The sequence below is a fragment of the Notolepis coatsorum genome (assembly GCF_963971535.1).
Source record: "Notolepis coatsorum genome assembly, chromosome: 3".
Lineage (NCBI taxonomy): Eukaryota > Metazoa > Chordata > Actinopteri > Aulopiformes > Paralepididae > Notolepis > Notolepis coatsorum.
This window is the reverse complement of record NC_140167.1, coordinates 93957987-93974146: the sequence shown is the minus strand read 5'-3', so window position 1 is coordinate 93974146 and position 16160 is coordinate 93957987. Positions and strand designations below refer to the sequence as shown.

At 48.3% G+C, this 16160-nt stretch overlaps 1 protein-coding gene across 1 annotated transcript in view; it reads right to left on the bottom strand.

The window, feature by feature from the left end:
• The window catches only part of LOC311225911 (uncharacterized protein), a gene marked incomplete at its 3' end in the record, with an annotated part of 119816 nt that overhangs the window by 57855 nt on the left and 45801 nt on the right, over window positions 1-16160 (bottom strand). The window contains exon 3 of the mRNA XM_084311302.1: window positions 552-1568. Coding sequence (XP_084167428.1) covers window positions 552-1524 — 973 coding nt within the window. The 5' untranslated portion in view covers window positions 1525-1568. The remainder of the gene's footprint in view (window positions 1-551; window positions 1569-16160) is intronic.

Below are 16160 nucleotides of genomic sequence, written 5' to 3'. Positions count from 1 at the left end.
ATCTTGAAATTGTCTGAAGCTCTTCCCACGCTGGGCAGTGGTAGGGTTTCTCTCCTGTATGAATTCACTGGTGAGTTTCTCTCCTGTATGAATGATCGAATGAAACGTTTCCTCCACCGTCTTTAGCGCTTCTCTCCTGTATGAATTCGGGCTTCAGTTATAGGGCTTCTCTCCTGTATGAATGCGGTGGTGTTTCTTTAAGGCTCCAGACTGACAGAAGCTCTTCTCACACTGGTCACAGTTATAGGGCTTCTCTCCTCTATGAATGTGCTGGTGAATCTTTAATTCTCGATATGTACTGAAGCCCTTCTCACACTGGTGACAGTTATAGGGCTTCTCTCCTATATGAATGCGCTGGTGAATCTTTAAGCCTCCAGAATGACTGAAGCTCTTCTCACACTGGTCACAGTTATAGGGCTTCTCTCCTGTATGAATGCGCTGGTGTTTCTTTAAGTTTCCAGAGGTACTGAAGCTCTTCTCACACTGGTCACAGTTATAGGGCTTCTCTCCTGTATGAATGCGCTGGTGTTCCTTTAAGCCTCCAGACTGACTGAAGCTCTTCTCACACTGGTCACAGTTATAGGGCTTCTCTCCTGTATGAATGCGCTGGTGAATCTTTAATTCTCGATATGTACTGAATCTCTTCTCACACTGGTCACAGTTATAGGGCTTCTCTCCTGTATGACTACGCTGGTGTCTCTCTAAGTAGGTAGAGTTACTGAAGCTCTTCTCACACTGGTCACAGTTATAGGGCTTCTCTCCTGTATGAATGCGCTGGTGTATCTTTAAGCTTCCAGAATGACTGAAGCTCTTCTCACACTGGTCACAGTTATAAGGCTTCTCTCCTGTATGAATGCGCTGGTGAATTTTTAATTCTGGACATGTACTGAAGCTCTTCTCACACTGGTCACAGTTATAGGGCTTCTCTCCTGTATGAATGCGCTGGTGTTTCTTTAAGTGTCCAGACTGACTGAAGCTCTTCTCACACTGGTCACAGTTATAGGGCTTCTCTCCTGTATGAATGCGCTGGTGAATCTTTAATTCTCGATATGTACTGAAGCCCTTCTCACACTGGTCACAGTTATAGGGCTTCACTCCTGTATGACTACGCTGGTGTCTCTCTAAGTTGGTAGAGTTACTGAAGCTCTTCTCACAATGGTCACAGTTATAGGGCTTCTCTCCTGTATGAATGCACTGGTGTTTCTTTAAGTTTCCAGACTGACTGAAGCTCTTCTCACACTGGTCACAGTTATAGGGCTTCTCTCCTGTATGAATGCGCTGGTGTATCTTTAATTCTACAAAGGTCTTGAAGCTCTTCTCACACTGGTCACAGTTATAGGGCTTCTCTCCTGTATGAATGCGTTGGTGTATCTTTAAGCCTCCAGAGGTACTGAAGCGTGTTCCACATTGGTCACAGTAGTAGCGCTTCTCTCTTGTATGAATGCGCTGGTGACTCTTTAAAGTTGACTTATTGATGAAGCTCTTTCCACACTGGTCACAGCAGTGAGGCCTTGACTCGTTCATATCTCTGCTTGTTGTTGGATGTTGTTGCAATGCAGCAATTGTACCTGGAGAAGAGAGAAGTACAACAATGAAAAGTTCAGATTTTGTGTGGGTTTTGCATGCGTTCAGTTCGATTTCTCAAGTTCTAAAAATGTTTTATCCTCCTTTTTTTATCCTCCAAATGTGATTTAAACGTGAATCTGCTCCAAGGGCAGTTATTGAAAACTGGCCAACATTAATAAAATAGAGATAAAACCCAACAGGCAATATGACATTGTGGTTGTATCCGTCCTTGTAACAATATCAATGTTGTTCTTAGTTTGTGTTGTTCTGGGGAGCAATTAAGAGTTTAAGAGTACACAGACCACCAGTACAGTTAATTCAGTCTGAAATTATATTTTCAATGGAATGATTATATTAGAAATATCAATTACATGTCAATTAATCCATGTATTGTTTAGCCAAAGAGTAGCCTATTGATAATTTGTTTGTAATGTGTTCATCAGATCAAGATCATGAATTAAGATAACTTTTTGCCTGTTTCTTTCAACAGTCTTATAGTATCCAGCATATTGCCACCCTATAACCTTTCAGTCTGCCCAGCACCAAGACAACTGTTGGCATTGCAGCTGTGATGCTGCTCGTTAATAATGTTGTGGTTGTGGTAGATTTCCACCAAAGCAAACTGTGTATATATTAATATTGTACAACAATCGACGATTACAGAATGGCAAAACAACAAGAGGTAAAATACATCACAAGATCTCTCCCCCGCTCCTCTATCTTTATAACACAAGAAACAAGAGACACATCGCTCATTTGATACCGCAGCTGTCTGTCTCAGACTTCCTCAGAGGAAGGGGAAACAGGCGGGCGCTGATTAAGTGAGAGATAGTGACCGTTTGATCTTCCTGGGAAAATCAACAAATGGGTGATTTTACAACCCAGTGCTCTAGAACCATCTGGTTAGAACAGATTGAATACAAAGATACTGAAGAAACTGCCTTGTAAGGCGTCAGACAAAGCCCTAAGGAGGGGGGCAGCAGTCTCTTTTGAAACAAAGGGACAATTTGATCAAAGAGAGACCGTTTGAATCCACTCTGTGACGTAACCAAGCCAATGGAGAGCTAAAAACAAGTGTCTCCAATGAGAAAGCTCGAGGCGAGTTTTGGAAACGCCCGCTTGCCGTAACATTAGAGGCGGAGCCTAAATTTGGATATGGCCAAACTCCTCGCTAGGAGAGAGACACAGAAACCCCACCAGACCAGACCAGGAAGCGACTACAGAATACACACTCTTTTTCTCCACTAGACCCTGCAGCAGAGAGACCGACGCAGCAAAAACATCCTTGAAGAACGAACAACGAGCAGCTACAAGCTTTTTAGATATTGAACGTTTAGACTGAATTCTACTGTCCTTCGGCATAGCGATTGCTTCCGGTAGAATTCATTGCACCATTCTTTCAAATATTTGATTTGTAATCTGATTGAAATCCTTTTTTCATTAAAAACGGATCCTTTTCAAACTGCTCGGACTTCGACTTATTCAACTGCCGCGCCGTGGTTCTCTCTCAGGTGTACGAGCAGAAACCAGATTATACATTGGTTATCTGCATTTGGCGAGAGTAGTACTTTCAAGAGCTTTGTAAGGTTTAAATCACAACGCAGAGTAGGAGTTAAAGCTAGGAAGTTACTGCATTTTGGTGCCGGACTCTAGAATTCAGAACGCTCGTTTTTGAACAACGAAAGAATTTTTTTTTCTTTCTTCACTCCGATCAACGAGGACAACAACAGATCGATCGTCTTCGCGTAACCGGAGAAGTTACCAAGAGGTGAGTGTTATGATGTGTACGAATGTTCAATTCGAACCATGGAGGGGGTTGCTAAGTAATTAACCTCATGTAAACATGAAGTGATAAATAATTGAATTGAATGTTCTGACTAGGAAGGACAGTTCTATATGAATGGGGTGCGTGGTATGTTCTACAGTAGAGCTAAAGCACAGTGAATATGGGGAAGTGAACAGAGCTATGTTGCTATTCAGAACATTCAAGTCAGTTATGGTGGAGGGCGACACCGCCGGACTGGTTCGCGAGACAGGTTGTAGGGCGTCGTATCGCGACAGGCTACGGTTCTCCGGGCCAGGGAACCACAGTAGTCCTGTGTGCGGGCGATAGAGTGCGCTGCTCGAGAGATTACCGGATCCCTAGAAGGTGATGCTTGGGTCAGGAAGCGCGATTGTTAAGGAATGATTTGAATGTTCTGACTGGAAAACGCAGCTCTATAAATGGGGTGCGTGGTATGTTCTACAGTAGAGCTTAAGCACGGAGAATATGGGGAGAGAAACGGGGCGCTGTTACCAGTCAGGACATACAAGTTAAGTGTGGTGAGCATGAGGAGAACCTTCGGAACCAGGGTGAGGCGTGTGTGGTTACAGAAAGTACGGGGAATAGTTCTACGGAGGAACTGAAGTACACTCCTATACGTGGCTTTTTGATAGAAGCGGGGTCTGGATTCGTGCTCAAAGTTAAACCAAGGTATGTGTGCGGCAGACTGTAAGAGTCTGGTTTAACTTTGTGCACGGCAGGCGTGTTAATTAGACTGCGTTAGGCTGTAACAGAAAATAGTACTTAATGAAAAGTCGATTAAAAGGCTATAGGAAACGATATGGTAAACTTAAACACTGTCTATAGTACGGAGGGTAAATATGCCCGGTGGTTGTTGACGAGATGTGGAAATCTACCGCGCGCGTCAGGGACTATAATAATATTTGCAGCTATGGTTAAACATTTGGTTGTGTATAATGTTTGTGTATGAGTGAAAGGACTTATGGTTATGATTGAACGTTGTGTGATATATATGGATTCAATCTGTAAATTGGCACTTAAAATATGACTGAGGACGGTTTTTTAATATTAGTTATGGTACGTGGAGGCGGGCGCCTCGTCCATTGAGTCACTCAACTGCTAGTAAAAGGGAGGGGCGCGTGCATGCTCGTGCTGGACAGAGCGCGTTCTCGTCAGAACTCGTGCGTATCGTAGCGCGCGGCTAGGCTACAAACAATAGCTCGTCGTGGCTCGCTTAGCTATATGCTACAAGCAATGGCTCGTCGTGGCTCGCTTAGCTACATGCTACAAATGATAGCTTGTCGTGGCTCGCTTGGGGGGTTTAATACTGTATGTTGTGAATGGGACGATATTGCAGTGTAACTGAATGGTCGTTTGTGGTGAATGAGCTGTGTGAGTTGCGGTGTGGGCTAATGTTTACGATGGTATTGGCTGAAAGTTTGAACGGATGCGGGATGAGTGAGTAGGCCGTATGAGAGGGCGCGCATGCGCACTTGTGAGAAAGAACATTGTGTGTGGGGCGTGTGAGACTGAAATTAATTATGATGTGGTTAAAAGTGCACTAGGTGGCGTCAGAGTCAACCTGGGAGACGCGGCCGTTTTAAAGTGGAGTGTACGGTGTGATGTGGTTGGTGCTGCGCTGGGAGGCGGTAGAGGCGTTGGACTCCCGTCCTGAGCAGCGTGTCATGTGTGGCTATAGTGTGGTTGGATGTGTGTAATGCCCCTCTCTCTCTCTCTTCCTCTCTCTCTCTCACTCTCTCTTTCTCCCTCGCGCACCATTTTCTCCCTCTCTCTCTCTTTCTCTCTCTCTCTTCCTCTCTCTCTCTCTCACTCTCTCTCTCTCTTTCTCCCTCACGCACCATTCTCTCTCTCTCTCTTTCTCTCTCTCTTCCTCTCTCTCTCTCACTCTCTTTCTTTCTCCCTCACACACCACTCTCTCCCCCCCTCTCTCTCGCCGTTCTATTCCCTTCTTCTATCTGTATTCCCCTCTCTCTCTCCTTCCCTCCTTCCCTCTCTCTCCCCCTCTCTTACCTTTCTTAGTGATACTCACTCTCTCCTTCCATCTCTCCCCCTCTCTCTCTCTCTCTCCCCCTCTCTTTCTCCCTCTCTCTTTCTCCCTCACACACCATTCTCTCCCCCTCTCTCTCTCCCCCTCTCTCTCTCTTTCTCTCTCACACACCATTCTCTCCCCCTCTCTCTCTCTCTCTCTCTCTTTCCCCCTCTCTCTCTCCCCCCCTCTCTCTCGCCGTTCTATTCCCTTCTTCTATCTCTATTCCCCTCTCTCTCTCCCCCTCTCTTACCTTTCTCTCCTTCCATCTCTCCCCCTCTCTCTCTCTCTCTCCCCCTCTCTTTCTCTCTCTCTTTCTCCCTCTCTCTTTCTCCCTCACACACCATTCTCTCCCCCTCTCTCTCTCCCCCTCTCTCTCTCTCTCTTTCTCTCTCACACACCATTCTCTCCCCCTCTCTCTCTCTCCCCCTCTCTCTCTCTCCCCCCCTCTCTCTCGCCGTTCTATTCCCTTCTTCTATCTCTATTCCCCTCTCTCTCCTTCCCTCCCTCTCCCCCTCTCTTACCTTTCTCTCCTTCCATCTCTCCCCCTCTCTCTCTCTCCCCCTCTCTTTCTCTCTCTTTCTCCCTCTCTCTTTCTCCCTCACACACCATTCTCTCCCCCTCTCTCTCTCCCCCTCTCTCTCTCTCTCTCTCTCACACACCATTCTCTCCCCCTCTCTCTCTCTCCCCCCCTCTCTCTCGCCGTTCTATTCCCTTCTTCTATCTCTATTCCCCTCTCTCTCTCCTTCCCTCCTTCCCTCTCTCTCCCCCTCTCTTACCTTTCTCTCCTTCCATCTCTCCCCCTCTCTCTCACTCTCTCCCCCTCTCCCCCCCTCTCTCTCTCCCCCTCTCTCTCTCTTTCTCTCTCACACACCATTCTTTTCCCCTACTCCTTCCCTCCTTCCATCTCTCTCCTTCTCCTCTCTCTTTCCCACGCCCCCTAGCCTCCCTCTATCTCTCTCCCCCTCTCTCTCTCCTTCCCTCCTTCCCTCTCTCTCCCCCTCTCTTACCTGTCACTCCCTCCTTCCATTTCTCCCCCTCTTTCTCTCTCTCTCTCCCCTTCTCTTTTTCTCTCTCTCTCTCTCTCTTTTTCCCCCTCTCTCTCTATTTCTCTCTCTCTCCCCCTCTCTCCCTCTCTCTCTCCCCCTCTCTCTCCCCCCCTCTCGCTTGATTATCTCTGTCCCCTTCTCTGTCTCCTTCCCTCCTTCCCTCTCTCTCCCCCTCTCTTAATACTCGCTCCCTCCTTCCATCGCTCCCCCTCTCTATCTCTCTCCCTACACTCCCTGTACCCCGACTCCTCGCTTTCACTTCTATCTCTTCTCTAACTTTCTTTCTTTTCTCTCTCTCCCTCTCTCTCTCCCTCCCCCTCCATAGGGGACGTTTGGGCGGTTGCAAAGTGTGGCGTATTGTGTAATATGTTTTATGGTTTGGAACAGGTCTGTTCGGGACTACGTGTCCCCCCCCCCCCTCCCCTTCTTCTCTCTCACTTTCTCTCTTTCTCTTCCCTCTCCCCCCTCTCCTTTTCCCCCCCGATTTCCCTCTCTTTTCTGCCCCCCTCCTTGTCATGCTCCCTTTCCCTTTGCCCCCCCCCCCGCCCCATTCTGCATGTTTTTCTCTCTCTTTCCCTTTTTCCCCCCTCTCTCCCAGTTCCCTTCTGCCCCCCATTCCATCCTTTGCCCCACTCGCTGAGCCCTTCTCTCTCTACCCCCTCTTCCTTCTGAGGACCGGCATGGGGATACATGTTTTCCCTCTGGCCTGGTCCTCTCTTGGCCGGTTGGCGGTTTCGTTGCGGCCTTTTTTCTTGTCCTGGTGTTGTGTTTAGGTTGGGGTCCTCATGTCAGTGGACTGTGGTATGTGTGGTTATAAAGTTGTGTTGTTGTTTGTGGGGATTGCAGGACATATTAGGATACGCGCCGGTGACAGAGGGAAGAAGAAGAGGAAGGAACATTCAACATGGTTCCTGGTTTGAGTGACAGTAGTGGGCGGGTGCTTCGGGGGTGTGTTGTAGCGATGATTTGGTTGTGTGTGTTGATCGGTACGATAATGTATGATCCATATCTGCGACCTGAACAGCCAGAGGTGGTGATAGTGGGTAGGAGGTCACAGCCAGACCATCGCGGGAATCTGTTTTTGGGGATGGCAAGGACGGTAGCTAAGGCGGCGAATAGGTCGGATTGTTATGTGTGTGGCTTGGCCCCGCTAGCGGCCGACGCAGGTCTTCCTTTGATTGCGCACCCCTTAACGAAGTGTCATGCCAACGTGTTGAGGGACGTGCCTCTCTCCGGCCCATGCGACGGGGTGGGTCATGATAAGATGTTGAGGTATTTGGGCCGGGGGTTGGGGTCGAATAAGGCGATAGGTTTTGGAGGTCTGAAGGACAGTAGCCCCATTCCAGTGGCGTTTAGGGCGGCTGGGTTTGAGATGTGCGTAGAGGGGAAGTCCGGTGGTAAGGACGTGGGGTATTTGGACGGCTGCGTGGGTGAGAGTGGAGTATGGGGTAAGGATTCAGAGGCGCCAGCCCCTAGGGGGGGCGTTTTGGATTTGTGGTGAGTATGCGTACGCGGCGTTGCCTATTAAGTGGAGGGGTAGATGTGCGTTGGGGTATTTGGTGCCAGCTATGAGGGTGTCAGATGTTTTGCCGACGATTCCCAAGTCAAGGAGGAGGAGGATGATGGATGCGGACCACTTTTTCAGGGTGGCTTTTCCCTGGTGGGGGACGTATGCGAACATGGGTGAACTGGACCATCTAGCTCGCGTGTTTGAAGATATGGCGGCTACGACCGCGAAAGGTTTGACCCTGGAGGCTCAAGAGTTACGGTCCTTAAGACTGATGGAGCTGCAGTCAAGGACGGGTTTGGACTTCCTGTTGGCAAGTTCGGGAGGCACGTGTGCATTGATTGGTCAGGAATGCTGCACATTTATCCCGGAAAATGACGTAGGTGGCATACAGGAGGTTATAGAGCATTTGAAGAATATTACTAGGGAGATGCAGCCCGCGCGGGAGGACTCGTGGGAGGGCTGGGGTCAAAGTTGGATGGGCTATATAGGATGGACGATTGCTAAGTATTTGCTGTGTGCTGTGGTGATGTTTGCGGTTATAGTGGTTTGTGTGAATGTTATCAGGGTGTGTGTGACGTACGTGTTCAGGACTCTCGGCGCGGTTGGTTCTGCGTCTGGGGACCCACACCGCTCGGTTGCGCCTGCGTATGCAATGATGGTGATAAGGGATGGCGCGGAGGGTGGCAGGGTGGGTGTGGGCGTTCCAATAAAGCAGAGGTGCCCGGCGTCCGCGCTGGCAACTATTCTCTGATCTGGGTGGTGGACATTCAGGGTTGGGGAGTGGGAGGGCCGGGGCCTGCGTGTGGGTGTGAGGCGGGGGACGTTCCTGGACGACCGTGCGTTGCCGTTGGCAGGATAGGGTTGTGTATGCAATTGTGTTTTTTTTCCCCATAGTAGGTACGTTTGATTTGACTGTGTGATGGGGGGCGGTGTACCCGGGGTTCGGTGTTGGGTCTGGGCGGCTATGCATGGCCGTCCGGCAGGGCACTGGACTCTGGGGATGCTGGCCTGAAGGACGGGTGAGGTTGCCGGGATGCTGACTGCCTTGTACCTGTGGTGAGGTGGGTTTAGACCGCTGTGGAGGGGCTGTCAAGGTCTCTTCAGTAAACAGGGTTGACACCTCACGGCGTGCGTGGCGCGGCGTCCGTGGCATTCTTTAGGTTACCTCTGGGGGACACGTGTCTGGGTGACAGGTGTCCCCTGGGGGGTGTGGTACTAAATAATGGAAAAGAATGTGAAAAATGAATGTAACTATATTAATCAAGATGTTTTTGTTTTCCGAGGAGTATCAGAATTGGAGCAGGATCAAGCGGAAGTAGAGGAGAGCGGAGATTCAACAAAAAATAGGAACCCAGTGTGTTGACAGAGATCGAACGAGAAGAAAAACAGGGAGTAGAAACGGGTGGTATCACACACATGTATCAATTACAATTGTCTCATGTTTAAGAGTGTATGAGGAAAGTAAAAAGATACTCATACAGTGAATGAAAGGAACCTCTCAGGAATTTGATTATAAAGACAGAGTAAAGTACAAGTCCGGTTGATAAATTAACAAGAACTGTTGTCATTGTGTGCTCTGATCTCCAGCAGTTCGATTGGCCACGCGGAACACCACAAATCAGGTAATAGGAATTTCAACTGAACAAGGGACAGAAGAGAATAGGAAGGGCCCACAGTGCCACTATTGGCTGTCCGAGTAGGAGTTAGTCACAAAAGCATAGACACCTACACTTAGATAGGGATTACACGAGCTATTGTTCTGCCTGTTGCCATTGTTACAAGATAAAAAAGACAAGAGAAAAATGGGGCGAAAAAGCGCATATAAGAAAATAAAAGACACAACCGACGCAGGTAAGTCGACCGTAATTGGGTGGATGGAAGAAAGTCCAGTACAAATTATTGCCAATGAACACGACACGACAAAAGGTAACGAATATTATTTGAACAAAGCAATTTATATATCAAAAAGATGTCAAGTTAGACCGCGCTCTCAAGATACGACACTGGGTGCTGAAATCCCATTAAGTATTATATAAAAGAAGCAGTGAAGCCAGACCAGCACTCTCAGGTTCAAAATTTAATGGCAGCCTGAAACAAACATGTTTCGGAAATATGTATTCCTTCTTCAGTGTTATAGCTTGCTAAAGAAGAAGGAATACATATTTCCGAAACATGTTTGTTTCAGGCTGCCATTAAATTTTGAACCTGAGAGTGCTGGTCTGGCTTCACTGCTTCTTTTATATATCAAAAAGATGGAATGAAAGATGGAAGCTTTGGCCAGTCGATGGTTCTTTTGATTTGGAGTTAATAGCTCTTATAGGAACACTAATTAAGGCATACAGATATCAGGGGAACGATGAGGAAAGAGCAAAGAAAAGGTTGCAAGAAAATAGCTTTTTAAAAGCTTATGCACGGGAAGCTGAGAGAAGAGAAAGTGAAAAGAAGGCCATTGCAAATGGCAATGATGCAGACAAACCTGTAGAGGGGGTAGTCCAGGTCACCATAACTCCCCTGGCCCCTGACACAACACCTGTCACCGCCCAAAGTGCAGTGCAGTTAGCCTCACCCACCTCAGCCTCCTATCTTATGGCCCAACAGGAAAGAATTGAGGGAGCTTTAGCACCCCCGCCATATGTCAGTAGGAATGGGGAGACAATATACCCCATCCTACCTTTATTAGAGATGATAAGCCCTTACCAGTTGACAGATGATCTGGGGAACCAAGAGAAGGGACAAGCAAAGACATCTATTCAGCTGACAGCTAGGCAACCAGATAGGTCAGACTGGAATTGGTCAGACAGAGAGGGTGTGGCCGCCTCACGGCGACCAGACAGGTCAGCCCAGACTGGGTCAGTCAGAGAGTATGCAGCCACCTCACGGCCAAGGGAAAGGATAGAAGAGACGTCAGAGCAAACTAGAGTGATACAAGCAGCTGAAAGAAAGGGAAAGGAAGGCTATGAGGCAATGTTAAAAGAGAAAGAGTGGGAAAGGGTGAAGGAGGCCTACAGCCAGCCTCAGAGAGTTTATGACCACCAGAGAGTTTATGACCACCAGAGGGAGTATGACTATCAGAGAGAGTCTGTCCGCCAGCCAGAGTACCCCAAAAGTCCCCCAGCCCCTGCGCCCCACTCGGTATACCGAGATCTCATTCCCCCCCAGCATTTTGCTTCCCCCCAACCCCAGCCCCGCAAGGGGGTAGCCCCTGGCAGTCACGAGATTGGTCTCACGATACCACAGTGGGCAAAGAAAGATGCAGTAGGTGAGAAGCCGGAGGCTATCGACCTCACACTTGGGGGGCAGATGGCACGGATACAAGAGGATCTGACAGAGATAGAACAGGCGCTCACGGACTTGGACAGGGACCAAGTGGTCCTAGCAGGGCAAGTTCCCGACCACGCAAGCATGGAAGAGGAGGGAAAGGAATATCAGGAGTTCATGAGGGTGCGGGCTGGCATTGAGGGAAAGCAAATTGCCCTGAAAGACAAAAAAGGAGAGAAGCAAGAGGCCCTCCAGAAAGTACAAGAGGCTGTAAGGGAGAGAACGCAGACCAGATCACAGACGAAAGACAAGCAAACCCCTATCCGCATGGCTCCTATAATAATAAGAGGACAGGACCTGGAATATCACCCCCTGAAGGCGTCGGACATGACACAGGTGACTGAGAAAATGCCGCCCCTCCAGAATGGGGCCAACCCTTGGATTGCCCAACTGGAGGAGTTGATGGTCGGCACAGAAATGGCAATGGGGGATGTCAAGAAAATATTGACAAACATGATGGGAAAAGACGGCATGGAAAAGATACTGGAGATGGCTCGCCTGCATGGCCATGTGGGGACTGGAGCGCATGATGCGGACCTGTTCACAGCGTACAGGGGAGTAATGTGGGCGGCCCTACGAGAAGCCTATCCAACGAGACTGCACGCAGACCAAATTCAGATTGGTACTTTGGAGACAATAGTGCACCCCAGGCTGTACGTACGACAAGCCTATGCCGCGTGGAAGAACACAACTGGTCAGGAGGCGGGACTTGACCCTATGCATGAAGCCTCGTTAAGAGCCAAGATTGAAAACGGCCTCCCCCTAGAGGTAAGACAAAGATTGGCCGAGGTGGTGTCATTGTCAAAGATGGCGCTGGACTTGTATATTGATCAAGTAGAGCATTACGTTGACCTGTATCGGAAAAAAGAGCAAAGAGCAAAGGAGAAGGATACGGAGCAACAACGTAAGATCATGTATCAACAGCCAACCGATGCAGTGAAGGTAGTGGAATACCTTCAAGCCTTAGTCCAGGTCCCACAACCAAGAGGTGGGACAGGCTATGAAGGGGAACCACAGGAACAAAGACGGGCTCAAGTGGGAACACAAGGGGGTTATGCGCCAGACCAACAACAGAGGTCGAGAGGAGCAGGCGGGTGGCAACCACGAGGAAGAGGTGGAGGCAGAGGCCGGAATCCGAATGGATTTCCGGTGCGGAAGGTGGTGTGTTGGACGTGCGGGGGGATTGGTCATATCGCACGGGAGTGTGGACAGGACTGTCAAGCCAGAGGGGGAGACCAGGAAAGAACTTGGCAAGACCAAGGTCAACCCCGAGTCCAAGACCAGAATGTGAACAATGGCCCGGCAAATCCATCAAGAGGGCCAGATGTACCACTATGAAGAGGCCCAGAGAGTCCAATGGGGAGGTGTCAGCTGTCAGTGTCGTCTTTAAGGGAGGAGCCTATTGTGTGCGTAACGGTGAATGACAAATCTGTCAAGATGATGGCAGACACCGGCGCGGCCTACACGGTAGTACAACCCCAAGACGCGACGCACCTAACCATGTCCGGTCGATACGTACGGACAATTGGATTTGAGGGAGTAAACCAGCTGACGGCTGTTACCGAACCTGTGACTCTGAGATATCAAGGCAGGGAAGCGACTCTCCCTGTGCTGGTCTCGGAAAGCACACCTATTAACTTACTCGGCCGAGATGGGCTGGGGTTACTGGGGATGGACATTAAATGTACTGCGGAGGGTTGCGTGATAGCCGAACGAGAAGACCAGTACTATCAGATGGTACAACGAATTGACAGTCAACCACCAGAGATCTATTGTCTAGGGGGACTGGACCAAGAGCTACTTGGCCCCGCCTTACAATGGGAGAAATTTATCACTGCCAATATGCCTGAAGCAAGGGATCCAAAGACCCCCTATCACTGCACTCTGCAGTATCATAGAGATGCAAACTCGTCACAGACTAAGGAGTGGCTGAGGGTGCAACCTGACAAAGTACAGCTGAATGCTACCAATATCATATTGGGGCCACAGGGAGCAGCGTTACGTATTGCACGGAGCGACTATCTGCTTAAAGAGCACGGCATTATGGATAGTGTTCCCCATGTGACTTTGAAGGTAATCAGCTCATGTGATCAACAACACATAGGCGAAATGATGAAAAAAGCTGAAGGGATAGAATTTGAACAGATGAAAGAAAACAAATGGATCTGGATAAGCCCTGATAAAAGGTTTATTAAGATCATGGTTCAAGGCACAGGGATGGGTCGTCCCCAAACTGTGCAATTATCCCAAGAGACACTGGGAGAACTCCCTAATGCATCAAGCCTCCAAGAGGACATGATGGAGGCGGTGCCTGAGACGCTGTGGGCAAAAAACAGCACTGACATTGGACTAATCAAGTCCGCTCAACCTGTGAAGGTGGAGCTTAGACCTGGGGCCACCCTGCCTTGGAAGAAACAGTATCCATTGAAGGAGAAAGCGGTGGCTGGAATCGAGCCACAAATGAAAGGACTTTTAGCTGCAGGAGTCTTACGGAAAACAACTGATCCCCGGAGCAACACGCCATTGCTACCCGTGGAGAAGCCTGATACCTCTTACCGGCTGGTGCATGATCTAAGAGCTATCAACGAGGTGTTACTTGACTATCCATCCGATGTCCCCGACCCCCATGTGCTATTGACATTTATCCCGTCGAAAGCTAAATACTTTACGGTTATAGATTTGTGTAGTGCATATTTTAGTGTGCCCTTGAGCGAGGAGTGCCAGCATTTTTTTGGTTTTACTTATAAGTAGGGATGTCCGATATTATCGGCCGACCGATATTATCGGCCGATATCGGCAGTAAAATGTGATATCGGAAAATATCGGTATCGGTAAAAAAAAAAAAAAAACAATAACAATTTTTTTTTTTACATTTATTTAACCTGTATTTACCCAGGCAAGCAAGTAAAAACCAATTCTTATTTTATTTATTGTCAAAAGTATGCATGTTGGTTTAATTCAACAACAAGAGATATGTAATGTTAATTTTTACTTTTTTAATTATCATATTTTGCACAGATAATGCTTACATTTAGAAAGCCTTTTGAATGCATCCAGTGAAATTATTAGTTACCTGAAATTATTCAGTTTTTTTGGGGGGAAACCCTGCATATATCGGTATCGGTTGATATCGGTATCGGTATCGGTATCGAAATTAAGAGTTGGACAATATCGGAATATCGGTATCGGTAAAAAAGCCAATATCGAGCATCCCTACTTATAAGGATGAATATTATGAGTATACTAGGATCCCGCAGGGACTAAAGCATTCGCCACACATATTCAACAAAATCCTAAGGGAGGATTTAGAGGGGTTGGATAAAGTCGTGACCTCTAGGGTCATTCAGTACATGGATGATCTGATACTGTGCGCGGACGATCAGGAAACATGTCATCGCGATTCCGTGAAACTGTTGCAACTGTTGGCGGAAAACGGCCACAAAGTGTCGTTGAAAAAGTTGCAATATTGTAAACCTAAAGTGATCTATTTAGGACAAACAATTTCACAGGGCCATCGGGCTATTTCAGAAGAACATTTGGTGGCCATAAGGACGGCGCCCAAGCCTGTGACGGTACGACAGCTAATGGGATTTCTGGGTATAATGGGGTACAGCTCTCCTTGGGTCGAGAACTATACGGAAATAGTGAAACCATTGAGAGAGATGCTGAAAGAAACGGGCGTTGATAAACTGAGCAGTAAAGTGGTATGGACCGAAGATGGCTCACGGGCATTCGAAACAATCAAGTCCCGACTGTTAGAGGCGCCGGCCCTGGCGTTGCCTAACTATACCAAGAAATTCATACTCTACGTCTCTTCTTCACCAGATCAGAAGCAGGCGTGTGCGGTGTTGGCCCAGAACACAGGGGTGGGGGCGCGACCGCAGCCGATGGCGTACTACTCAATTGCCTACTCGGAAGTAGAGATGGGGATGGCTCCATGCTACCGAGAAATGGCTGGAGTGTATACGATGTACGAAAAAGCCGCAAGTATTATGATGGGATATCCAGTGGATATCATGGTGAGGCATGACTTAAAGAGTCTGTTGGAGTCCGGTAAATATGCACTAACGATGCCTCGCATTAAACACTACTACAGACTTTTGGAACAGGAAGATGTGACGCTGGTCAGGTGTTCCATAACGAACCCGGCAGCCGACATCCCTACGCCTGAGGATGGAGAACCCCACGACTGTTTAGTCGAAGTCGAGAGGTACTCTAAACTCAGAGCAGACTTGCAGGCATTTCCATTTAGCAGTCCAGATCTGGAGTTATGGACTGACGGCTCTTGCTATCGTGTTGGCGAGGGACTAAAAGCAGGTTACTCCGTGGTAAGGTCACAGGGCGAAGGATTTGTGGTAGAAAAAGCCGAAGCATTATCACAACCTTGTTCGGCCCAATTAGCAGAGTTGGTCGCACTGACGGAAGCATGCAACATGGCAGAGGGCAGAACTGTAAATATTCATACAGATAGCGCCTATGCTCACGGTACCGCATTTTTACATGGAACAGTGTGGAAAGGGCGAGGTTTTAAGAAAGCTGACGGAAGCGCCATAAAACATTGTAGTCAGATTAAACGGTTGTTAGAAGCAATTATGAAACCAAAGCAGATTGCGATAATCAAGTGTGCTGCCCACCAGTCTGACGAGTCAAAGATAACTCGAGGAAACAAAAGAGCAGACGAAGCTGCCAAAGAAGTGACAGGTGCCGACAGAGCAGGTAAGGTATTGGTTATCACACACGGAGTTGAGTTAGAGGACAAGATAACCTACAAGGATGTTTTGACTTTCCAGGAGGAGGCTAGTCAGGTAGAACGGAACCTCTGGATAACCAGGGGAGCTTGTCAGGATGATTCAGGTTTGTGGCGCAGCGTCAGTGGATTTGTGGTGG